The 26,422-nt window shown below is 36.0% G+C and overlaps 1 protein-coding gene across 1 annotated transcript in view; it reads right to left on the bottom strand.

Moving 5' to 3' along the window:
- The window catches only part of VPS8 (VPS8 subunit of CORVET complex), a 308,205-nt gene that overhangs the window by 81,718 nt on the left and 200,065 nt on the right, over nucleotides 1-26,422 (bottom strand). The window contains exons 40-44 of the mRNA XM_082654910.1: nucleotides 22,800-22,881; nucleotides 22,380-22,462; nucleotides 5,230-5,310; nucleotides 3,469-3,638; nucleotides 333-498 (exon numbers count right to left, since the gene is read on the bottom strand). Of these exons, the coding sequence (XP_082511036.1) occupies nucleotides 333-498; nucleotides 3,469-3,638; nucleotides 5,230-5,310; nucleotides 22,380-22,462; nucleotides 22,800-22,881 (582 nt within the window). The remainder of the gene's footprint in view (nucleotides 1-332; nucleotides 499-3,468; nucleotides 3,639-5,229; nucleotides 5,311-22,379; nucleotides 22,463-22,799; nucleotides 22,882-26,422) is intronic.

The following is a 26,422-nucleotide window of genomic DNA, read 5'->3' as shown; positions in this document are numbered from 1 at the left end:
ATTGGATGAATATATAAACTAATGCCTATCACTGGAGTGTAGAAATTCTGTCAACTGTTACCTAGGAGAAGCTAGGTCAGGTTTTTTTTCCCTGGGTCTGATTTTGACTTAACACTGAAAGCTGATAAAACAAAGAGAAAAAAGCAACAGGTCCAACTTTTCACTATGTGATGTTAAGGTCAACTACAGGATAGGGTGGCACAGAGGAAGGACCAGGAAACAGCAAATTAAGTAAATGTGCTGAGGCCTATAGGACCTGAAAAAAAATGAGGCCAGGCCTAAAAGACATTAAGAAAAGACCATCTGCATCTTGCCATGAAAACAAGTCTTACCTGTGATGGGGTTATTCTTCCCTTTTTAACTTCGGATGAATTTTCACTCAACTTTCCTACTTTGTTAATTGAGCTGCATTTGTAGCACGTCCATCTTGTTTGCCCCTCAATTTCTATGGTGCACTCCTTGCTTTGCAGACAGAATGAGTGATACAAATGGCCACAGCTGCAAAATGAAGGCAACCAATTGACACTTTTCATTATCATAAAATCATAAACCTAAGTTGTGTTAGAGTGTATTTAAAAGTGATAAATATTTCCAGTAAGCTGAAATGCACTGATGGGGTATAGGTTAAGAAACAAGGAAGGGGATTTACTTGTTGCTGTCCTCTCTTTTTTAAAATCCAAACTCACGTATTTGCGCACTTAAGTTATGAGCATGAACAGCATCACAGTTCTGATTACAAACCACCAGGGGATGAGTTGAACTTCCGTTAATTTCTCAAACTATGAAACATTTTTAGACAGTTTGAAAAAAAGTCAATTGGGGAAAATCATAATTATATAAGTAATTTGATAATAACATGAGTGGTCTGCCTCATCAAATTCAAGAGTCATGATTTGATTAATAAGCATTTAAAAAATGTCAGTGTTACAGGAAATTCTAACATTATTCCTATGAAGAAATTCCCTACTGAATACACTAAATTACCAAATAAGCCTTCCAGAAATGAGTGTTGAGTATAATTCTAAGTCATCTTCACTGATTCCTCCTCATTTCTCCAACCTGAAATCTTGGACCACCTCAGACATCAATCCTTTTCTCCTCGATAGTCTTTATAATCTTCCTTTTCTCTATCCTCCCCCACATATATATATATATATATATATATATATATATATATATATATATATATATAAAACCATCCATCCATCCATCCTTTCTCTTCTGTAGTCTTTCTCTTCTATACTCTTCTTTCTACAGCCATCCTTGCTCCTTTAGTGATTACTTCCAGTTCCACAGCTTTAAAATACCACCTCCATGCTGGTGACTGCCACACTTATACCTTCAGCCCAGACTTCTCTCCTCAACCTCATCTACCTGTCTCAAGACCTCTACTATGGATGTTTACTAGGCATCTTAAATTTAACATGCCCCAAATTCTTGATTTCCACCCCACTCCACCCCCACTGCACGCTCTCATCCAACCTTCCACATCTAAATAATGGCAACTACACTCTTCTAGTTTCTCAAGCCAAAAACTATTCTTTCTTTCACACCTCATATACAAACTATAAACAGATCTTATCAGCTATACCTTCAGAATATAACCAGAATCCCACCACTGCTTACTTCATTACAATCATCTTGGGCCATCTCTCACTTGGATTATTGCAATAGCTTAACTGGTCATTCTATTTTCACCCTTGGCTTTCTACAGTCTATTCTCACCACGGCAGTCAAAGTGATCCTTAAGCCAGAGGTCAGATCATGTCAACGCTATCCTCAAAAACATCCAATGGCTTTTCATCTCAGAGCAAAAATTTAACTCTTTATAATGACCCAGTTCCTACATGATTTAGCCGCTGAAGTCATCTCTTATATTTTCCCTTCACTCTGCTCAGGCGACACTAGCCTGCTCCCTTCACTACCCATCAAGTATGCCTAGCATCTGCATCATGGTTTCTGCACTTGATGATCCTCTGTCTGGGGCACTCTCTCCCGATATTGCATGGCCACTTCCTTTAGGTCTCTACTCAAATGTTACTTAAACTTCCCTAATAACTCTTTATAAATTAGTAGCTCCCAACGTTCTCTCTCCTCTATACGATGTTTTATTTTATTCATGGTAATTATTACCTTTTTATTAATTAATTTTTAAATTGTCTGTCCATAATCACCTTAACAGTGTTGCTTTCCCTGACCACTCTTCATAAAATATCTTCCCCCACAAAGGCTATATATCTCACTTAACATGTTTTATTTTTTTCCGTGTTAGTCACCATCTGGCATTTTACTTGTCTGTTTGCCTCTTTCACTAGAGTGTAAACTCCGTAAAAGCAGAACCTTTGTTTTGTTCATGTGGTACCCTACCCCCTTGAACAGTACCGGCATATAGTAGGTGCTCAATAAATACTTGTTGAATGAATGGGCTGTTTGTGTGATGAAAACTACTTCCTCTTCCAACCACCAAATCTACCAATCTTCCTGTATCTGTAATAACAGAAGCCAACACTTATATAGTGCTTACTATATGTCAGCATGGTTACAAGTATCTTATGTAAATTATCTCATTTAATCTTCACGAAACCCTATCAAGTAGGTATCCCAATTTACAGATGAAGAAACTAAGGTGTAAAGAGATGAAATAACTTGTCAAAGTCTCATAGCTAGTAGTGGCAGAGTCAGGATTTGAACTCAAGATTTAAAGTCTGGCTCCAGAGTCCATCTTATATTGCCTCTATCCATATATTCTGGATGAGCTGTCTCCTCCTGAGATCAAACTTTCCATTTTTGCACTAAACTTCCTTTCTCTTTGTACTGTGGCTTTAAATATCATTTACATGCTGATGATTTCTAAATTTATATCTCCAGGACATGTCTCTGACTAGAATAACTGTCTACCTGACATTCCTACTTGAATGTTTAAAGGGCATCTCAAACCTAACATCTCCAAGACAAGACTCTTGATTTCCCCAGCTCCTCATGCCTGTTCCTTCTCATCTTAGAGGATGGTACCACATTCATCCAGTAGCTCAGGCCGAAGATGTTTTTCCCTCTCACTTCACATCTAATACATCACCAAGTTAACACTTCCCTTAAAATATATTCTGAACCTTCACTCCTACCTCTCTCATTCTGCTCAAATGTCACTTCCTTAGACATGTTTTTCCTCATTATAGTGTCTTAAAATAGTACTCTCACCCTGAATGCTTCTTCTTTCCATCCCCTTACCCTGTGTTTTATTTCTCTCCATAGCTCTTATTACTCTGTATTTATTTACCGCCTGACCACCCTAACATCCTTTCCTCCTGACTCCCATGCAGAATGTAAGGTCTATAAGGGCAGGAACTTTGCCTTGTTTTGTTCACTGGCAGAACGATTGACTGGGGCTGTGTGTCCACGTGTATTTCTGCCTGGCAATACCATACACGCACATACACCATATGTGTCACATTTCCTTCCCTTTCTTACCTAAAGACAATAATTTCATCAGCCATTTCTTGGCGTCTCTTGTACTGCTGCAAACAAATAGAGCAGTAATCCTGCTTGGGATTCAGTCCTCTGGTGACTGAAGCTCTCAGGTTACACAATGACCAATGGAGATCTTGGTTTAGAAGGCTAGTCGTTGTTTCCAGCAGGGTCTATGAAAGACCAAAATAAAAAATAAGCCAAATAAGAAATTGTTCATAAAGTGAAAGAGACAGAGGAGATGAGTGGAAAATAGCACTTGTTTCATTTTCAACCACAATTGAATTGGAATATACTATAAAGGCATAAAACTGATCAAATAAACATCAAAACACCCCAAACTTAAGTGGTTAACTTTAATGTGCAGGGTATTGATAAGTGCATACATCAAGATTCTCAAAATAATTATTAAAAGGCTCTCACCAGTTACTACTGAGAAATGTGTGCTCTGCCATTCTGTGGATTAATTCAGTACTGACGGCTTTCAGATGACTAGATAAACCCAAATCTACTTATTTATTACATTTATATAATGAGTTCTCTCTGAATGGCTCAAAGTTGTGTTGTAACAAATAATAAAAAAAAAATCCCTGATTTTTAAATAGAAACTGCATCCATGGCGATATTTCACAGTAACCTCTCACTGGAAAAGCTAATGGCCATTACTCAGTTCTCATCTCCCTTGGGCAGAGAGATCACTGTTTCCTGATCAGCACTTTCAAGCCATTTGAATCTACTCAAGACTGTGACATCTGTCATTAAGTCACATAAAGTTATTTCACAGCTATCACATCAAGTCATTTTAAGGCTCTCTGTGTTTATAAACTATTGTTTACTTACTTCAGTGTGCAGCTGGGTTCTTTTCTGTCAGTCCCAAAGGGGAAGATATACTGCCCATCCTCCTTGCTACACAGCCTGGTCCTTTAACTTTATCTATAACACAGAACTTTCAGTTCTAATGGTCTGTTTTAATTCTTTCCAATCAACCCCATCTTTTCCTCCTCTTCCAAAGTTCACAAAAAATTTCTGTCTTGCACTCAGCTTTCCTTCTGCCGCCATGGAGTCTGTGCCTGAAGGGGGATCAGCTTCCTTGGGCTATGCTTATTTAGCAAAACTGCAATTCTTACAACATCCTAAGAAAAGCTCTATCACCCAAATTTTTCTTTTTCTTCTACTGAAAAAGCAGACAGTGTATCTAACATGCCTAAGTGGCACTTTTCCTAGGTGGCTTCATGAGTCACTTTGAAGTACATGAAGAAAAACATCTGTATACCAAGCTGGCTCTTACTGAGAATTAAAGCTATAGGCAGTTTTGGGTTAAGGAAAGACTAATGACCATTTTTGGTTAGTGGCAATTATCTGTTTCAGAATGTTTAAAAGAACACTAATTTATTTTGCAATTTTTCCATACTCATGCTTCCTTTTCAATGAGTTATAGCTTTGCATTTCATTATTTTCCAAGAAAGTATCTTACATTTTTCATTTGGAAAAAAAACTATATGTCCCACTGCCAATGAATCAAAAGAATAAAATGAATCCAAACTTGATGCATTTCCACATTCCAGAATATATGTGTATGTGTATATAAAATATATATTAATTAATTAAGGTCAAGAGAAATTTAAAAATTAAAAAGCCATACACTTCAATCTATCAAACTTCCACTAAACAGATGGTAATTTTTAAAGAAAAAGTATAGGTGCAAAGAAAAAAGAATAGCTTCTTTCTACCTTAGAATGGGCTTAGAAATAGAAAGTAGTTTACCTGTTCATAGCTAAAGGTATCCAACATTCCCAGAATAAGTCCCTGGATTTCTCCAAGTTTTCCTTTTCCATAAACTGGGTCCTAATTAGAAAAAAGTTGCAAAAAATTATAATTCTATTCTTGCTATTTTAAAATTACTTTAAAATATAAGTTATCTGAAAAAGCCAAATACTCTTAAGTATTTTGTCTACAGTCACAAAATATTTATTCTTCCATGAACCTTCTGCTGGAAATGCACATTGGTCTCCTCAGGCCATCAAAAATATTTTGGAAAAATAAATAAAATTTAAACGATCCAAGCCCCTTGCTTAACAACTGTCTCTGCAAGTCTAATTAAATTTCACTCTGGTTTTGTTTCTGCAGCAAGCTTCCTTTCCTTCTTATTAAACATCACTTACCCCCTTTTGAGCTCTTATTTATCTGCTACATTAAAACCAAAGTACTCATGAATACTCAGAATCTGTCCAACTCCCGCTGTGACCCACATTTGTCCACCTCCTGGTCCAAGCCAACTAAGTTACATCAGTTTAGGAGATGAGTTTCTGAATCCAAGCAACTTTCAGTTTTCCAAAGCTTTTCTCAATAAAGTCACTACTGATAAACAACAGATCCCTAGACACCCAATCTTCCCTCCATTGCTTTTCATATGTCAACTTGTTTATTGTACACAATTTGAAAAACACTGATGTATACAAAAATAAAACCGAACTGAAATCCAACCACCTGGAGATAAACACTTGATTTTTTGAGATATATTATTCCAGTCTTATTTCTGGGGAAGTAGAGAGAGGGATGTTATTTCTTAGTGTACAAAATTTGAGTATTTCACACAATATTTTCGTAACTTTTTTTTTCTTAAATAGTATGTTGTGAGCAGTTTCCCATATTATCAAATACTTTGTAATAGTAAGAGTATGAATCATGTGAAAATGCCATGTGTTATTCAACCATTCTCTGTTGTCAGGGATTTAAGTTTCCCTCCCCATAGCCCACATTTAAGTCCCACTCACTATTATGCTAGTGGCTGTAAATTTTGGTCTGAATCTCTGAGTCTTTCTTAAGAGGAGATTTCAAGAAAGGGGATGAATGACAGACTCAAAGTATTTTTATGGGTATTGATATATATACTTCACCCTTGAATAACACAGGTTATAAGTGAGCAGGTCCACTTATATGCAGACTTTTTCCAATAAATATATAGGAAAAGCTTTTTCAGATTTGCAATATGAAAAAACTCACAGATGAACCATGTAGCCAAGAAATATCGAAAAAATTAGGGTTGTCATGAATGCATAAAATATATGTAGATACTAATCTATTCTTACATAGGCATAAGGTGAATGATATTTAATATAAAATTAATAATCTGTTAGTTTTCTTACTGTTTTATAACTTTGCTTTTAAAGAATTACATTACTGTATAGTATGCCCCTCTCCCTCTCCCTCTCTGTCTCTCCTGTAATTGGAGAAACTGTGTATCAGCCTATCATCACAGGTAGGATGTTTTTTAAAAAAATTTAACAATGTTCCAATACTGTATTATGAATATGACTATAATATCATAAAAATTTTTAATGCCATAAAAATTTTATAACAATTCATTCATTACTGTATTGGCTAGGCTACCATGAAGCCACCGTACTGATTACACTAGGCTACCATAAGACAATCATATTGCTGCTTCTTTGTTTTAATGCATGAATTGTCATACCTGTAAATATGAATTTTTTTCACATTATCTTTTCATTTTTAATGTCTAGTGTTAGTAATACATATAGTATCAACTGAGTTTTGTATCATATAATATTGATGTAGGTACTGACAGACAATTCATCTTGTAAACAGATGATGTAAACTTAGGCTATTGATAAACATAGTAAGTACTGTATTTTCTCTTCTTTATGATTTTTTAAATAACTTTTTCTTTTCCCTAGCTTACTTTGTTATAAGAATACGGTAACAATACACATAATGTACAAAATATGTGTTAATCGACTGTTTATGTTACTAGTAAAGCTTCCAGTCAACAGTAGGCTATTAGTAGTTAAGCTCTGGGGGAGTCAAAAGTTATACATGGATTTTCGACTGAGCAGGCGGGTCAGCGTCCCTAACTCCCACGTTGTTCAAGGTCAACTGTAGTGCGTAATTGCTCTACCAAAAAGTTGTATTATGCAATTTCTATCTACATCAGCACATTTGTGCGCCCATTTTACTGCACCTTTGGCTAGGCTGGGAATTATAAAAATTTGCTAATAAATGTGTATGTCAAGTCTATTACTTTACTGTAACGTGAGGCTATATATGACATAAATGTCTCTTCCATGCTAAACAGGGGAATCCAACTATACAGTAATGATAAAGGGAGCTGCTATTTATTAACTGCATAGCACACGCCAAGTACAATGCTAAGCATTTTATATATACCACATCACTGAATTCCTTCCAGAACATTTATAAATGAAGAAATTCAGGCTCAGAGAGGTTAGGTAAAATTCTCTAAGAACGCAACACTATTAAGCAGATAAACTGGGATCTCAATCTAGGCACTTCAGAAACTATGTTTTGAAGTAACACTACACTGGTCTCCCAAAGATGGACACATAAGCTAATAAAATAAATAATAAATTAATGTTTACTAGATGAGTAACAAATATGAATAACTACATGATAAACTAATGTATGCTGGAAAATATAGGTAATATTTCTGGCTACTTATAAGGGAGTAGGGATTATTAAAATCTTGGTACAGTAACTGTGAGTTCAGATGTTAAGAAGAAAAAAAAAGACTGTGGAGCAAGAAAAACTTAGGAGACAGGTTCAGAAATGTGAGAAGAAATTTGCGTTCCTGCACTTTTTACAACATAGTCTTAGGACTTGCTGTTTTTCTCTCTTCTATGCTCTGATGTTGTTTCTTAAAGACTGGATAGATGTGGTTCCTAAATAAGATCAGTTTTCAGTACTTTTAGCTGGTGAAGAGCAGCACCAGATTATCTGCCATAGGTTCCTGGTCCCTGATGCTGAGGTTATGCTGAAGAAACCAAAGGTAGAGAATAACTACACATTTGTTTACTAATTAACAAGTTTACTTTGGGCTTGAACAGATCACTTAAATTTACTGGGGAAATCTGTTTCACTACGCTAAAGATACCTGTGAAACATGCGCAGAACATTTGCAAACGACAAGACTACAGATATCTCAGACTAACTCTTTACCAGAACAACTCAGGCCATATACTCACAATATAATCTTTTAATTTTCTTTGCATAAAAACAGAACCATGTTAATGCTTCTGAACTTACACTCAATTATGTTTTTGGTCAAGCTCTTAGTAAATACATTTACTTCTCAAAGTATCAATGGAGAGTGTAATACTTTATTATAAACACGTTGTAATAGCTATTCTAACATGTCCACACATACACAATACACATGAACATAGTTCTAGCACAGAAAACTTCTGTCACTTGTTTATAACAGGGTGGTTTGGGGAATAAAGAGGTCTTGAAAATGTTAAATTCTGGGAAAAGGAAGAAATCTTTATAGGTCATGTCTATATTTATATCAGTACATTTCACTTTAATATGCATACTTTAAAAGCAAAATCATGAAAATAACCTCATGCTGGGACAACATATAAATTATACAACGCAAAAGGGAGCTCAAGGCTTCTGGCACAGCATGTACACAATACACTAGCTTTTCAAATTATTTTCCAAATATGTCAGCTGGATTCTTCAGCAATAAATAACTGCTGAGGTTTCTCTTTAACTTGTTCGTAAACTACAAAAGAAGAGCACATTTAGGTACTTCAAATAAACTTGTTTTTTAAAAAAGCACACTAAAAAACACGTGATGAGCACTTTTATCCCCATTGTTTTCTTTCTTTTAAATTGAAGTATAGTTGATTTAAAATACCGTGTTAGTTTCAGGTGCATAGCATAGTGATTCAGTTATTTTTTTCTGATTATATTCCATTATAGGTTATTACAAGATATTGAATATAATTTCCCATGCTATACAGTAAATCCATGTTGTTTATTCATTTTATATATAGTAGTTTATATCTGTAATCCCATACTCCTAATTTGTCCCTCTCCCCTCCTCTCTCCCCTTTGGTAACCATAAGATTGCTTTCTATGTCTGTGAGTCTGTTTCTGATTTGTATGTAGATTCATTTGTATTATTTTTTTAGAATCTCACATAGGAGTGATATCATACAGTATTTGTCTTTGTCTGACTCACTTCACTAAGTGTAATATTCTCTGGGTCCATCCATGTTGTTGCAAATGGCAATATCCCTATTGATTTCTGATACTTATTGTATCATGTATGTGGTTTGCTATAAAATTAAAATTTTTACTAATCAAGCATTACTCTAAAATATGAATAATGCCCACAGCAGGTTAGCATATAAATCATTTGTATTAATTCCTTCCATATAACAGTCATGAGCAGCTTCTCAGAAGCCAAACGTTACTTTCCCCATAGAGCGAAGATCCGTAAGAGCCAGCAGTGCAGAATGTATATAACATAAATATGGTCCCTTAAAAATATTAACTTATCACCTAATGTTCCTGAAAGAAATCTGTATAATTCAGGTCCCAAGTATCAGTTTGAATAAATATTTAGAGGTCAGGAAGATCTTTGAGAACCTCTTATCAGGTGAATATCTCTTCTGGAAAAACTGTAAATATCTGAGCAATTATGCATCTAAATAAATGTGCATCTAAATATCTTCTCCCCAAGAGACCTGATAAAGTGAGGTAGATATGAAAAACACTATGGCTGGTGTTAGGTACAGAAGGCCGAAAGTTTGGAGTTAGAAGACCCAGGTTAATGTTCCCACTTAATAACTGGGCAAATTATTTAATTTTTTGAATGCCACTTTCCTCTTGAGAACCACAAGGATACCACTACTTCCCCAGCATAATGTACACAGAGATAAAGGAGATAAAGAACACAAAAGTGCTTTATAAACTGCAGAGGACTACTCAGAGACGTTAGATGGTTGAGCCAACTAATATTTACTGAGTATATACTATGTTCCAAGCACCGTGCTAGGTGGTGGAGATAAAGCAGCAAACAAGACAGAACTCACGTCTAGAGGGGCAAGCCTATGTGAAGATGAGAGTCAAAAAAAAGAAAGTCTGTACTTATTCTTGTCGATGGTTTCTTTTGCTGTGGAAAAGCTTTTAAGTTTAATTAGGTCCCGTTTTTTAATTTTTGCTTTTATTTCTTTGCCTTAGGAGACAGATCCAAAATAACATTGTTCAGATTTATGTCAAAAAGTGTTTTGTTCTACCTATGTTCTCTGCTATAAAGTTTTATGGTTTCAGGTCTTACATTTACGTCTTTAATCCATTTTGAGTTTATTTTTGTATATGGTATGAGGAAATGTTTTAATCTCATTCTTTTACATGTAGCTGGCCATTTTTCACAGCACCACTTACTGAGTAGACTGTCTTTCCTCCATTGTATATTCTTGTCTCCTTTGTCGTGGATTAATTGACTGTAGTTGCGTGGGTTTATTTCTGGATTCTCTATTCTGTTCCACTTATCCATACATCTGTTTTTGTGCCAGTATCACACTGTTTTGATTACTGCAGCTTTGCAGTATAGTCTGAAATCTGGGAGTGCGACACCTCCAGCTTTGCTCTTTTTTCTCAAGATTGCTTTGGCAATTTGGGGTCTTTTGTGGTTCTAAATAAATTTTAGGATTATTTGTTCTAGTTCTGTGAAAAACGTTGTGGGTGGGACTTCCCTGGTGGTGCAGTGGTTAAGAATCCACCTACCAACGCAGGGGACACGGGTTCAAGCCCTGGTCCAGGAAGATCCCACATGCCATGAAGCAACTAAGCCATGTGCCACAACCACTGAGCCTGCGCTCTAGAGCCTGTGAGCCACAACTACTGAGCCCGTGCGTCACAACTACTGAAGCCCGTGTGCCTAGAGCCTGTGCTCTGCAACAAGAGAAGCCACCACAATGAGAAGCCTGCACACAACGAAGAGTAGCCCCCACTCGCTGCAACTAGAGAAAGCCCGGGCGTGTCAATGAAGACCCAGCACAGCCAATAAATTAATTAATTAAATTTTTAAAGAAATTTTGTAGGTATTTTGCCAGGGACTGCATTAAATCTGTAGGTTGCTTTGGGTAGTATGGACATTTAAACAATATTAATTCTTATAATCCAAGAACACAGAATATCCTTGCAATTCTTTGTATCCTCTTCAATTTCCTTCATCAATGCTTTATATTTTTCAGAGTATAGGTCTTTCACCTTGGTTAAGTTTATTCTTAGATATTTTATTCTTTTTGATGTAATTTTATTTATTTATTTAAAAATTTTTTTTGGAGTACAGTTGCTTTACAGTGTTGTTAGTTTCTACTGTACAGCAAAGTGAATCAGCTATGCATATACATATATCCCTTCTTTTTTGGATTTCCTTCCCAGTTAGGTCACCACAGAGCACTGAGTGAAATTCCCTGTGCTATACGGTAGGCTCTCATTAGTTATCTATTTTATACATAGTATCAATAGTGTACATATGTCAATCCAATCTCCCAATTCATCCCAGCTCCTCCTTTCCCCCTTGGTATCCATACGTTTGTTCTCTACATCTGTGTCTCTATTTCTGCTTTGTAAATAAGAGCGACTATACCAATTTTTTCAGATTCCACATATATGCATTAATATACGATATCTGTTTTTCTCTTTCTGACTTCTTTCACTCTGTATGACAGTCTCTAGGTCCGTCCACGTCTCTACAAATGACCCAATTTCATTCCTTTTTATGGCTGAGTAATATTCCATTGTATATATGAGTCACATCTTCTTTATCCATTCATCTGTTGTTGGACATTTAGGTTGTTTCCATGTCCTGACTACTGTAAATAGTGCTGCAATGAACATTGGTGTGCATGTGCCTTTTTGAATTATGCACAGAAAACTCATAAGTAATGAAATTGAAACTGTGATTAAAAAATCTTTCAACAAACAAAAGTCTAGGACCAGATGGCTTCACAGCAGAATTCTACCAGAATTCTTCTCTATATTTAGAAAATAACTAACACCTATCCTTCTCAAACTTTTCCAAAAAATTGCAGAGGGAGGAGCACTCCCAAACTCATTTTACGAGGCCACCATCACCCTGATACCAAAACCAGACAAAGAAATCACAAAAATAGAAAATTATAGGCCAATATCACTGATGAACACAGATGCAAAAATCCTCAGCATAATACTAGCAAACCAAATCCAACAACACATTAAAAGGATCATACACCATGATCAAGTGGGATTTGTCCCAGGGACGCAAGGATTCTTCAATGTACACAAATCAATCAATGTGATACACCATATTAACAAACTGAAGAATAAAAACCATATGATCATCTCAAGAGATGCAGAGAAAGCTCTCAACAAAATTCAACACCCATTTATGACAAAAACTCTCCAGAAAGCGGGCATAGAGGGAACTTACCTCAACATAATAAAGGCCACATATGACAAACCCACAGCAAACATTATTCTCAATGGTGAAAAACTGAAAGCATTTCCTCTGAAATCAGGAACAAGACAAGACAAGGGTGCTCACTCTTGTCACTGTTATTCAACATAATTTTGGAAGTCCTAGCCATGGCAATCAGAGAAGAAAAAGAAATAAAAGGAATCCAAAATGGCAAAGAATACCACCAGAAAGACAAGATCTAGCCTCATCCACCAGAACACAGGCACTAGTACCCTCCACCAGGAAGCCTACACAACCCACTGAACCAACCTTAGCCACTGGGGACAGACACAAAAAACAACAGGAACTACGAACCTTCAGCCTGCAAAAAAGGAGACCCCAAACACAGTAAGATAAGCAAAATGAAAAGACAGAAAAACACACCGCAGATGAAGGAGCAAGATAAAAACCCATCAGACCTAACAATTGAAGAGGAAATAGGCAGTCTACCTGAAAAAGAATTCAAAATAATGATAGTAAGGTTGATCCGAAATCTTGGAGATAGAATGGACAACAGAATGGACAAAATGCAAGAATCAGTTAACAAGGACCTAGAAGAACTAAAGATGAAACAAGCAACGATGAACAACACAATAAATGAAATTAAAAGTACTCTAGATGGGATCAATAGCAGAATAACTGAGGCAGAAGAACGGATAAGTGACCTGGAAGATAAAATAGTGGAAATAACTACTGCAGAGCAGGATAAAGAAAAAAGAATGAAAAGAACTGAGGACAGTCTCAGAGACCTCTGGGACAACATTAAACGTACCAACATTCGAATTATAGGGGTTCCAGAAGAAGAAGAGAAAAAGAAAGGGACTGAGAAAATATTTGAAGAGATTATAGTTGAAAACTTCCCTAATATGGGAAAGGAAATAGTTAATCAAGTCCAGGAAGCACAGAGAGTCCCATACAGGATAAATCCAAGGAGAAATACGCCAAGACACATATTAATCAAACTGTCAAAAATTAAATACAAAGAAAACATATTAAAAGCAGCAAGGGAAAAACAACAAATAACACACAAGGGAATCCCCATAAGGTTAACAGCTGATCTTTCAGCAGAAACTCTGCAAGCCAGAAGGGAGTGGCAGGACATATTGAAAGTGTTGAAGGAGAAAAACCTGCAACCAAGATTACTCTACCCAGCAAGGATCTCATTCAGATTTGATGGAGAAATTAAAACCTTTACAGACAAGCAAAAGCTGAGAGAGTTCAGCACCACCAAACCAGCTCTACAACAACTGCTAAAGGAACTTCTCTAGGCAAGAAACACAAAAGAAGGAAAAGACCTACAATAACAAACCCAAAACAATTAAGAAAATGGGAATGGGAACACACATATCGATAATTACCTTAAATGTAAATGGACTAAATGCTCCCACCAAAAGACACAGATTGGCTGAATGGATACAAAAACAAGACCCATATATTTGCTGTCTACAAGAGACCCGTATGCTAACACATATATATGGAATTTAAGAAAAAAAAAATGTCATGAAAAACCTAGGGGTGAGACAGGAATAAAGACACAGACTTACTAGAGAATGGACTTGAGGCTATGGGGAGGGGGAAGGGTAAACGGTGACAAAGCAATAAAGAGGCATGGACATGTATACACTACCAAACGTAAGGTAGATAGCTAGTGGGAAGCAGCTGCATAGCACAGGGAGATCAGTTCGGTGCTGTGTGACCGCCTGGAGGGGTGGGATAGGGAGGGTGGGAGGGAGGGTGACGCAAGCGGGAAGAGATATGGGAACATATGTATATATATAACTGATTCATTTTGTTGTGAAGCTGAAACTAACATACCATTGTAAAGCAATTATGCTCCAATAAAGATGTTTAAAAAAAAAAAAAAACAAAATGGCAAAGAATAAATAAAACTGTCACTGTTTGCAGATGACATGATACTATATATAGAAAATCCTAAAGATGCCACCAGAACACTACTAGAGCTAATCAATGAATTTAGCTCAGTCACAGGATACAAAATTAATACACAGAAATCTCTTGCATTCCTATACACTAACAATGAAAGATCAGAAAGAGAAATTAAGGATGCAATTTTAAATGGGATTTTTTTTTGGCTTTCTTTTTCTGATAGGTCACTATTAGTGTATAGAAAAGTGAAAGATTTCTGTATATTAATCTTGTATCCTGAAACTACTGAATTCATTACTAGTTCTAATGTTTTTTGGGTAGAGATTTTAGGGCTTTATATATATATAGTACCATGTTATCTGCAAATTGTGACAGTTTTACTTCTTTCCTTCCAATTTGGATGTCTAAAAAGACATTTCTTTTTCTTGTCTGACTGCTGTGGCTAGGACTTCCAATACTATATTAAATACAAGTGGCAAGAGTGGGCATCCTTGTTTTGTCCCCAGTTTTAGAGGAAAGGCTTTCAGCTTGTCACCAGTGAGTATGATGTTAGCTGTTAGTTTGTCATAAATGGTTTTTATTATGTTGAGATATGTTCCCTCTACACCTTTTCTTTTTTTTTTTGGCTGCATTGGGTCTTCGTTGCTGTGCGCGGGCTTTCTCTAGTTGTGGTGAGTGGGGGCTAATCTTTGTTTTGGTGCACTAGCTTCTCATTGCAGTGGCTTCTCTTGTTGTGGAGGATGGGCTCTAGATGCATGGGCTTCAGTACTTGCAGCACGTGGGCTCAGTAGTTGTGGCACGTGGGCCCTAGAGCATGTGGGCTTCAGTAGTTGTGGCATGTGGGCTCAGTAGTTGTGGCTCATGGGCTCTAGAGCACAGGATCAGTAGTTATGGCACATGAGCTTAGATGCTCCGCAGCATGTGGGATCTTCCCAGACCAGGGATTGAACCCATATCCCCTGCATTGGCAGGTGGATTCTTAACCACTGCGTCACCAGGAAAGTCTCTCTACACCAATTCTGATGAGAGTTTTTATCATGAATGGATGTTCAATGTTGTCAAATGCTTTTTTTGCATCTGTTGAGATGATCATGTGATGTTTATCCTTCCTTTTGTTAATGTGGTATATAACAATGATTGATCCGCAAATACTGAACCATCCTTGCGTCTCTAGAATAAATCCCACTTGATCATGGTGTATGACCCTTTGTATACATTGTTGGTTTGCTAATATTTTGTTGAGTATTTTTATGTCTATATTCATCAAAGATATTGGCCTGTAACTTTCTTTTTTGGTAGTGTCTTTGTCTGGTTTTGGTATGAGGGTAATAGTATCCTCATAGAAGGGATTTGAGACTGTTCCCTCCTCTTCAATTTTTGGGAATAGTTTGAGAAGGATAGGTATTAGCTCTTCTTTATGTGTTTGGTAGAATTCCCCTGTGATGCTGTCCTGTCCTGGACTTTTGTTTGTTGGGAGTAATTTTTTTATTACAAATTCAATTTCACTACTTGTGATCAGTCTGTTCAGATTGTTTCTTCCTGATTCAGTCTCAGCAGGTTGCATGTTTCTAGAAATCTGCCCATTTCTTCTAGGTTGTCCAATTTGTTGGCATATAACTCTTTGTAGTATTATGATTTTGTGTATCTCTGTGGTATCAGTTGTTATTTCTCCTTTTTCATTTCTTATTTTATTTGGATCCTCTCTCTTCTTGTAAGACTGGCTAATGGTTTATCAATTTCGTTTATCTTTTCAAAAACCAGCTCTTGGTTTTACTGATCTTTTCTATTATTTTTTTATCTCGATTTTATTTTCTCTCTCTTAAGAGTGGCTAATGGTTTATCAATTTCGTTTATCTTTTCAAAAACCAGCTCTTGGTTTTACTGATCTTTTCTATTATTTTTTTGATCTCAATTTTATTTCCTCTCCAATCTTTATTATTTCTTTCTTCCTGCTGACTTTGGGCTTTGTTTGTTCTTCTTTATTTAATTCCTTTAGGTGGTAGGTTAGGTTTATTTGGAATTTTTCTTGTTTCTTGAGGAAGGCCTGTATTGCTATAAATTTCCCTCTTAGGATTACTTTTCCTGCATCCCACAGATTTTGGAAAGTTGTGTTCCATTTGCATTTGTCTTGAAGTGTTTTCTGATTTCCTCTTTGATTTCTGTTAATTTTTTATTTTGAGCAATTATAATGTGCCTTGTAGTTTTCTTCATGTTTTTGAGTTTGGGGTAACTGACCTGTGCTAACAGTTGTCAATAAATTTGGAAATTTTCACCTAATATTTCTTCAAATATTTTTTTCTGTTCCAACTCTCTATTTTCATGACTCCAAGTACATGTATTTTGGGTCACTTGAAATTGTCCCACAGCTCACTGATACTCTGTTGTTTTTTTTTCCTGCTTCACTTTTCTCTAAGTGTTTCATTTTGGATAGTCTGTATTGCTATGTCTTCAAATTCACTAATCTTTTGTTTTGGTGTCCCTGCCTGCTAACTCCAATATCCAATGTCATATCTGGGTTTTATTTTCTAACTTCTTTGCATATCTTTTAAGTTTTAATTCAATGTCATACATATACTGTAAATTTTTACACTGTTGGAACCTAGATATTTTTGTATTCCTCAAAATATTTTTAAGCTTTGTTCTGGGATGTAGTTAAATTACATGGCAACAGTCTGATCCGTTAGGTCTTGCTTTTAAGATTTGAAAGGCATGACAGGAGCTATGTTTAGTCTAGGGCTAACTGTTTCCCACTATTGAGTACTTCTGAGTACTCTACCCAATGTTCTGTGAATTATGAGTTCTTCTGATCTTATTGGTGAATAAGACTCTATTGTTGGCCCTGTGTGAATATGGGTATTATTCCCTCTAATCCTTTCAGGTGATTCTTTCCCTGGCCTAGGTAGTTTCCTCAGATCATGTACTTATACTTGAGGGAGGACTTCTGATTGCTCCAGAGTTCTCTCTCTTCATACTTGCCCTAAAAACTCTGGTCACCTTGGTGTCTCTTGACTCTCAGCTCCATCTCCTCAAATCAATGAGTATGCTGGAAACTTCTTGGGATCCCCCTTCCTGCTATTGCCTGGAAACTCTCTCAGGACATTAAGCTGGGGCAAACATAGGGCTCACGTTGTTTATTTCCTGTCTCTAAGGAATTACTGTCCTGTACTGCCTGATATCCATTTCTTTGAAAACCACTATTTCATATATTTCATCCACTTTTTAGTTGTTGTAAGCAAGAGGATAAACCCAGTCTCTGATACTCCTCTTAGCCAGAAATGGAATTCCTCCATCCTTGACTTATATTCACTCTAGAAATATTTACTGAGTACCTATTATTTTTTGACAATTCTACCAAAAATTTAATATAAAAAATACCAATTTTACACAAATCCTTTGAGAATATAAAGGAAGCTGAAATGTTTCCCTATTAATTTTATGAAGCCAGCATTGTCCTAAAATCAAATCCAGCAGAGACATAACAAAGAAAGAAAACCACAAAGATCCCTTATGAACATAATCATGAAAGTTTCTAACAAAATATTAGCAAACTGACTTCAACATTATATAAAAAGAGCGAAATGGAGTTTATTCCAGAAATGCAAGGATGGTTTGTTATCAAGAATCAATCAAAATAATGTACTATATTAGCAAAATAACCAAAGAGAATGTGAACATTTTAATATATGCAGAAAAATCATTCAACAAAATTCAACATCCATTCATAACAAAAACTCTCAACAAACTACGAAGAACAGCAGATTTTCTCAACATGCATCTAATATGCAATTGATGAAAGAATTAACAATTCTCTCAAGATTAGGAAGAAGGCAAGGCTTGTCCATCTTCACCATCACTATTCAACACTATAGTAGAGGTCCTGACCAGCACAATAAGGTGAGAAAAAGATATTAAAATATAGATGGAAGGATAATATATAGATCGATAGATAGACAGATATAGATAGAAAATAAAGAAATAGATTGGAATTAAATAAAAGTGGCCTTAATTCATAGACATTATAATTATAAATGTAGAACATCTTATGTATAAATATCCTATTACAATTGATATCTTAAATTAAGAAATAAATGGAATACCATAGTCATGTATCGGACGACTCAAGATTTTTAAACCTTTAGTTCTCCCTAAATTCAATACATAACCATAAAAATAGCACCAGGTTGTTTTGTAGAGATTGAAAGACAATTTTAATATTTATATGGAAATGCAAAAGGCCCAGAATAGCCAAAACAATTTTTTTTAAACTCTGTGTTTAACTTTTTTTTTTTAAACATCTTTATTGGAGTATAATTCCTTTACAAAGGTGTGTTAGTTTCTGCTTTATAACAAAGTCTGAGTACCTATTATATGCCAGGTGCCTCTGGGTTAAGTGATGGTGATAGAGTACTAGCCAAAGTACAGTTTCATCTCTCAGGGTCCTTATGTTCTAATGGGAAATAAAAATAGGTAAACAACCTGATTCTTGAATGTTTCCTAGAACTCCATTTTATGCTAAAGTTCACCTAGTTTCAGTAATTTAACTACCACTTCTATGTTGATGACTTCCAAATCTTCCGATCCACTTCTTACCTCTTCCTATAAAGTCCAGTCTTGTGTTCCCCCACTGCTCACTGTTAGCCACATGAAACTGAAATCAGGGGTTTACCTAGGTTCCTCTTGTGTTCCCCTACATCCAGTCAGTCAAAAAGTTAAGTAGATTCTATCAGCTAAGTAATTTCCAAGTCCATCTTCTCCTATCCAGTCTATGTAACTCATTTAACAAACTTTAGGTATCTATTACATTCTGGGTATTTCTATGCCTTCAGTTTTTATCCCTTCCAATTTATCCTATATAACACAGGCTGAGCCATCTTTCTAAAAAGAAATCTCTTTCCATCATTCCTCTGGTTAAAATACTTTAATGAGAATTTAGTGAATTTAAAATAAAATCCAAAGTCCTTACCATGGCTTACAAAGCAATTAAGGACAGTCTCTGCCTCTCAAATTTCAGCTCTGTGACTCACCTTTATTCTTGTCCTATGTTCCAAGAATACTTAAACACTTGCAACTCCCCAGATGTACCGTGTTTTACCTCAAATTCTTTGTACATATAGTTCACTCTGCTTAGAGTAGTCCTATCTGTTTTTTACCCCTGATTCCTTTAGGCTCTGTAAGATTCAGTTCAGACATCCCCTCCTCCAGGAAATCTTTCCACAGTCTGTTTCATATATATACTTTTATTGGTACTCCTCTGGAGATATATATATAAATTCAGAAACCTAGCTTATTCTAACTTATTCAAAAAAGATAATAACTGTAAAGGTACTGGGGTGTTTAAGGATCCAAGCAAAGGAATCAGGTAAGCCTTAAGAACTACAATGAGGGACTCAGATGCCATCAGTATTTTCTCTCCATGTTGTCTCCTCTCTTAGTGTCTTGAATCCTCTCCTTGTTATCTTCTCTCTTCTCCATGTATCTTGTCTATTCTCCTCTTTGTGTGTCTGCTTCATTGTTCTTTTCTCTGCAGATTAACTTTTTACTATTTCAGTTCATAAGATGGAAAGGTAGTCACTATCAGCTCCTGAACTTTGTACCTTATATAATCCAGAGAACTGAAGATAAACTACTCATCTTTTCAATTCAGTTCTAAAATTTCCTGGAAAGGACACTGACTGGCCCCTCTTAGGCCAGCTGCCTACCCTGAGTCAATCAGATAGAGTCAAGAGGCAGGGTCATGCTTTCACCTGGCTGCTCCTGCTATAATCATGTGGACTAAAAGTGTACAGATGCAGAAGTAGCAATTACCCTACCTGGGGTTCAGAGAAGGTAATCCTGAAGGTGGCCAATATTACTTGCTCTTTAGAGCCATGTGAATAGTTATATCAGATACTTTCTTGTCTCCCTTAAAACAGGCCTTTTAGGGCAAGAATTGTGCCTTTCTTTCATCTACACAGATAATAACCAAACAGGGTAACATATAATATATAAACCAATTAATAATTAACTTCTCAAAAGACCAGGGACTGAAACAAATGAAGGAGCTTACATGATATAATGGGAATGAGCTTAAATTAGCATTATCTGTGAAAGCAACTTGAAAAAATAAAAATCTCTATATAAATATAAGGTAGAGTTATCATTACAGTGATCACAAACATGCAAATAAGGAATTTAAGAATCAGCATACTCTCCTTATTAGTGTGACTTCACTGAAGGTGGAAAATGATAAGAACACAATTACAATAAATGCCAGTATAACACAAAAATAAAGTTAAGACTTTCAAATATCAAAAGCCTTCAAGGATATGAGTCTGAAATACATTTTTTTTAAAACATCATATGCTTATGCCAAGGTAAAAAATCAATTTATATTTATTATAGTTTATGGGTCAAAGTGTGGTTAAAGCTCAAAATAAAGCTAAATGCGTACGAGAGGGAAGACACTTTTGGCTTTAGGATTTCATTGTTTTCTAATTTACCTGGTAAATTAAAGTATTTCTGTCTTATTATATATTACTTTATATATGATTAAAAACCTTATTTTATGACTAATATATTTTAGAATGGATATAAGAAAAGTAGTCTGTACCAAATTATTATTCAATTCATGATAAGGATCAATGAAATGATATGTGTGAAGATACCTTCTAAAGGATAACGTACAATGTGGTGAGAAACTGCTGGACGCAGTAGTCTTTATCAGCAAAGGTCCAGCTGCTTCATACCAGATCGGAAGGAGAGCTTGGAGAGTCTTAAAAAAGAGCTGAGAGGGACATTCTTGACTGGATAAAAATCATTTGAAAATTATGAAGATCAATGGCATCATATTACTGTCTGACTTTATTTTTTTCTTTCTTTTTGGTGTGTCTCTATCCTGGGTAAATTAAGGGAAGACAAAATGGATTCTAAGGATAATTCCTGCTGTTTACCCAAGAATGCTCACAGATGTTTCTAAAAATATATCTTAGCATATTTTTAGTGTTCTCTTTTTGATGAAGTTGGAAACGTTCGGGCCTTTTTGCTGAAGAAAACAGGCTGGAATGATGTTTCCTACAAAGACTTTGGACACAAAGCCAGCTAGAATCTATAGTAGGAGATGAGCTTTGGACAGAAAATTTTAGGATGAGTTAGAAACCCTAAGTAACAAGATTAAAAAATGTCTATATTAACATTATTTTTACATTTCTCTCTCTCTCTCTTTTTTTTTTTTGCGGTGCACGGGCCTCTCACCATTGTGGCCTCTCCCGCCGCGGAGCACAGGCTCTGGACGCGCAGGCCCAGCGGCCGTGGCCCACGGGCCCAGCCGCTCCGTGGCATGCGGGATCCTCCCGGACTGGTGCACGAACCCGCGTCCCCTGCATCGGCAGGCGGACCCCCAACCACTGCGCCACCAGGGAAGCCCTACGTTTCTCTTTTTGATCTAAAAAGTATAATCAGCTGGAAGCAATGGTAATTCTCTCCCAGTTAGCACACCAAAAGGAAGCTTGTGTATCTTAATCCAAAGGTCACAGTGAACTGAAGCCTGCACCCCCTAACTGAAGGTTGCAAGTGTGTGCCAGGCAAACCCACATCACTGGAGTGCTAGGAAGGATTCAAGGATGAGAGTTGTAAGTTAGATATTTCGTTAATGCCAAAAATCAGCTGCACTATGCTTGAGATCCATTTACACATTAGCCCAGTTTGCTATTATTTATACATAACTAAAATATTAGTTAAAATTGATCAACACTGAATTTTCCCCCTTTCAACTCACCTGCAAGATTCTTTGCAAGATTGATGGAAGGGCAATAAATGCTGCCATGTTGTTTAGAACTTGCATGGTCAAAGATTTCAGAGCTGTTATAATAAAATGTCAATATTAAGGTTAGTTTAAAATAAGCAGTTTTTGTTTTTCCTGTAAGTCATAGGAATACAGCTTCCTAGAAACTTGGCTAACCAAGGCCAGTTTGATATTTTAAAGTTAACTGCTGGTAAGTTGCAAAGCTACTATTATCCAAGACAAATGGTATAACTGGTGCCACAGAAAGCAGTGAACATGAAAAAATGAGATCCACAGTACAGTATGATTTCATTAAGGAAAATAATAAAAATACGATGCTGGGAGAGGTATCAAAATGACAATCATCAGCAGATAGAAACTGGGGGACAGTATAGGTGGACACTATGACCTTACCTTCAGAGTGCAGATGAGGCGCAGCTGAACTAGACAGCTTCTGAGGTGCCATCATTGCCTCCAGTAATGGAAACCAGAGTGCCTATAATGGCAGAGGAAACCAAAGGAAAACAAAAGTACTCTGTTGTTTTTAAGAACAACTAACATCAGCTTAGTGTTTCACAGGTTGAAATGTACTTCTCACATACATTTGTTGGTAAAAATTAGAAAAAGAAAAGATGGAATACTTGACTGGGAAGAGAAAAGACAGTAAAAAAGCAAAGACCACAGCCAGAACAGATATCTTTATCATGCACCTTGGGAAAATAAGGAAGCTGAAGTTAAGTAAGTCTAGACCTTGGAACTGCAAATCTTCTGTGTCTCAGAAAAGGGTAGGTTCAAAGAAGCCAGAGCAGAGCCTCAGGCTACGTTCTTAAATGTTTCACTGACACAGTCTAAACGGCCCTATGTACCGCAGAAGGGAATAAAGAACTCTCCCACAACTACCCTCCCCCATTTCTCATCAGCTATGTCAAGCAAGATAAATAAATACAGTTAATCCAAAGTTTTCTCCTATATCAAGCATTATTTTGTTATTTCCTCAGTCATCACTGACTAAGAAGTGGAAGTTAACATTATTTCAATTAACATTTCCAATCACGTCATGACATAAATGAACAGATCTAACATTTATTTATTCCTATTACGTACGGCACTGTATTAAATGCTTTACATACATTTTGTCGTTTGAATCTCATGATAACCTTATACAGTAAGCATTATCTTTACTGGAGATAAGATGCTGAAGCTTAGAGAAGTTGCGTAATTTGCCAATGATTTACACTGCCATATGTGCATCATATGTGTTCTTCCTAAGCCTTAGGAAAAATCTTCATCATCAAAAATCAAACTAATACATTTTAAAATTTCAAGCATATTTTCCTGTTGGGTAATGATTTACAAAGGCCTTATTTCACCCAGTATCTTGGGAGAAACCTATTCCTGCAAACATCCAAGAGGTATGAAAAAAAAGTCAGTATTGACAAAGCAGGACAAGCATGGTTAAGGGGACAGGCTAATGGTCCGGTGACTTTCCCATGGGGTGACCTTCCACTGAAGAGCTCTACGAGGAAGCCCTTATCTGCCCCCATTTGAGGTTTTCTAAGGCCAGGATTTTATGTACTTTTTTTTAAACAGTATTTCTTCAAATTCTTAAGATACTGGTTTTAACTATGTTGTGTACTGGCAATTCTTTATTTTATTGAAATTTTAATTTATCTAGTATTCATGAATTTTTAATCTTGTATTTTATTCTTGGATGGCTTTACTTAGCTTGTGTTTTCGTTGCCTATTTCAATTTGTTTTTACAACCACATCATTTATTTCTATGTATTTTTATAGTCTTTTAATTTAACTGTATATGGTATACCTAATTTTTACCTTTTGGTTTTTATATTTATTATATTTAGAAATTTGATTAAAAATTTTTCTTATTTAGTCCAGAAATTTTAGAAGAATTACCTTTTTAAAGGTTACTTTATTCTTGGTTTATAAATAGCAGACTGGGGGAAGCATGGTTGCAGAGATAATAGCCATGGGAAGTGTTCATACCCTAGAGAAATTGTTCTTCTTCAATTAAATCTCCACATTAACCTGAAATATATGGTGGACACCTTTTAAATATTTTGTCTCTCTTGCTCTTTAATGTTGGTTCTTAAAATGTTAACTTGGATAAACTCTAAAAACCCACAGGCTAAAATAACAATCCATGATAATGACAATCCTAACCCCTGAGAGCAACACAACTGAACCTGAATTACTTTCTCACGTTACATAATCAACAGCTTTCTTTTTCAGGGAATTATGTGCATAAGAAAGCCATATTCTTTATTTATGCAATCACTGGACACTGGGGTAGACAGACATACAAAGTAGGACAGGTATAGATTCTACCTAGGGAAGGACTGACAACCCGATTTCCTGCAGTCTAACTTTAAGGAAATACTCCATGACATTAAATCTTCTGAAGAAACTTTTGGAAAGAGATATTACAGACAATTCATTATCAAGCTTTTGGATACTTCAAATTTTCTAGTTAGATTAGGGTTGGTGGCAACAGCTCTTGTTCTCACTCTCTCCAAACCAAAAAAAAAGCAAAGAGGAACAGGGGAAACAACCATGAAAATCCCCCAAAATTAATGTTTGCTATTACATAAAATCAGTTCAGCATTTTCACAAAAATAGTATTTACATAAAAACTAACATGCAATGTTTTTATTGTTGCTATGAACGTTGTTCAGAAAAGAAGCAAAAACCAGTTGTTGGAGGGTGGGGGGGAGTAGAGAGTGGTGTGAGAGGCATGTGTGTGTGTCTAAGAGAGGAAGAGACAGATTCCAACTCAGATATATTTTTAGACAAAAAAATACAGAATAAATTACCCTTTCACCACATCAAAGGAAGCCTTAGTCCTGTCTCTGATTAAGAGATAAGAGTTCAAATATAGTCAGAAGAATCCCTAGAGTTCTGGAGGCATGAATTTTATATCTAATTCTACCATTAATATATGTGAATCTGGACATATTTCAGCTTACGTGAGCCTAAATGGCTCTATTTATAAAACAATGACAATTTATAACTGTCATTTTTCCTTAAATTTTCCACGAGAAGAAGGAAGAATATCAAATAGATGTTAGGGAGGAGACAGAAGGGTTGAAAAATATTTATGTATATTTATGTATAAACATAGCTTTAATAGTTTTACCCTGTTGTGTTTTTCTATCAAAATATAACCATGTCCAAATGCAGACAGTTAGCCAAAAGATAAATGAAAACAAAAACTTAGGAATGGAAAAATCAGGGCAAAAGGAATGTTGTGAAGCCCATAATCCATTTAAATAAAGATTGAACAACTATGGGAATTGTGGATACAGAAAAGAATGTATTGTTAACCTTAATGAGGTAAAATAACATAACTAACTAAAATTCAGAGGGGTGGAGAAGGGAGGCTGGAGCAAGTGTGTATGAGTTCATGTAAACTTCCTTACTGGTCGGACATCATAGATATTATAAAAACCAAAATGTAATTATAAACGATACTTCTAATCTATTAACAGTTATTTAGATTTTTTCAACTTCAGGGAGATTTATTCAGAGATAGTGTATTGAAGAACTATTTATTTGAATTTCAGAATTTCCTCAGTTTTACATAAGCTTCCTAAATGAGATTAAATACTATATTTTTAAAGCAAGCATTATTTGATTCAATTTTTCTAAAATTATGTTAACCTAGGTAGATAAAAAATATCTAGAGTGATATTCACCAAATGATAATGACGGTTATTTCTGGGTGATAAGATGGATACAGGGTAATTTTTTTAAACAACCCTCTGTGTAACTTTCTGTATTGCGGGATTTAAAAAAATAATGGGTATGTATCATTTCACTCAAAAAAGTTTTTAAATAAAAAAAACACATCTAGGGCTTCCCTGGTGGCGCAGTGGTTGAGAGTCTGCTTGCCGATGCACGGGACGCAGGTTCGTGCCCCGGTCCGGGAGGATCCCACATGCCGCGGAGCAGCTGGGCCCATGAGCCATGGCCGCTGAGCCTGCGCGTCCGGAGCCTGTGCTCCGCAACGGGAGAGGCCA

This window comes from Grampus griseus (genome assembly GCF_964374135.1).
Source record: "Grampus griseus genome assembly, chromosome: 5".
NCBI lineage: Eukaryota > Metazoa > Chordata > Mammalia > Artiodactyla > Delphinidae > Grampus > Grampus griseus.
The sequence above is the reverse complement of the archived record's forward strand: the minus strand, read 5'-3'. Positions and strand labels throughout refer to the sequence as shown.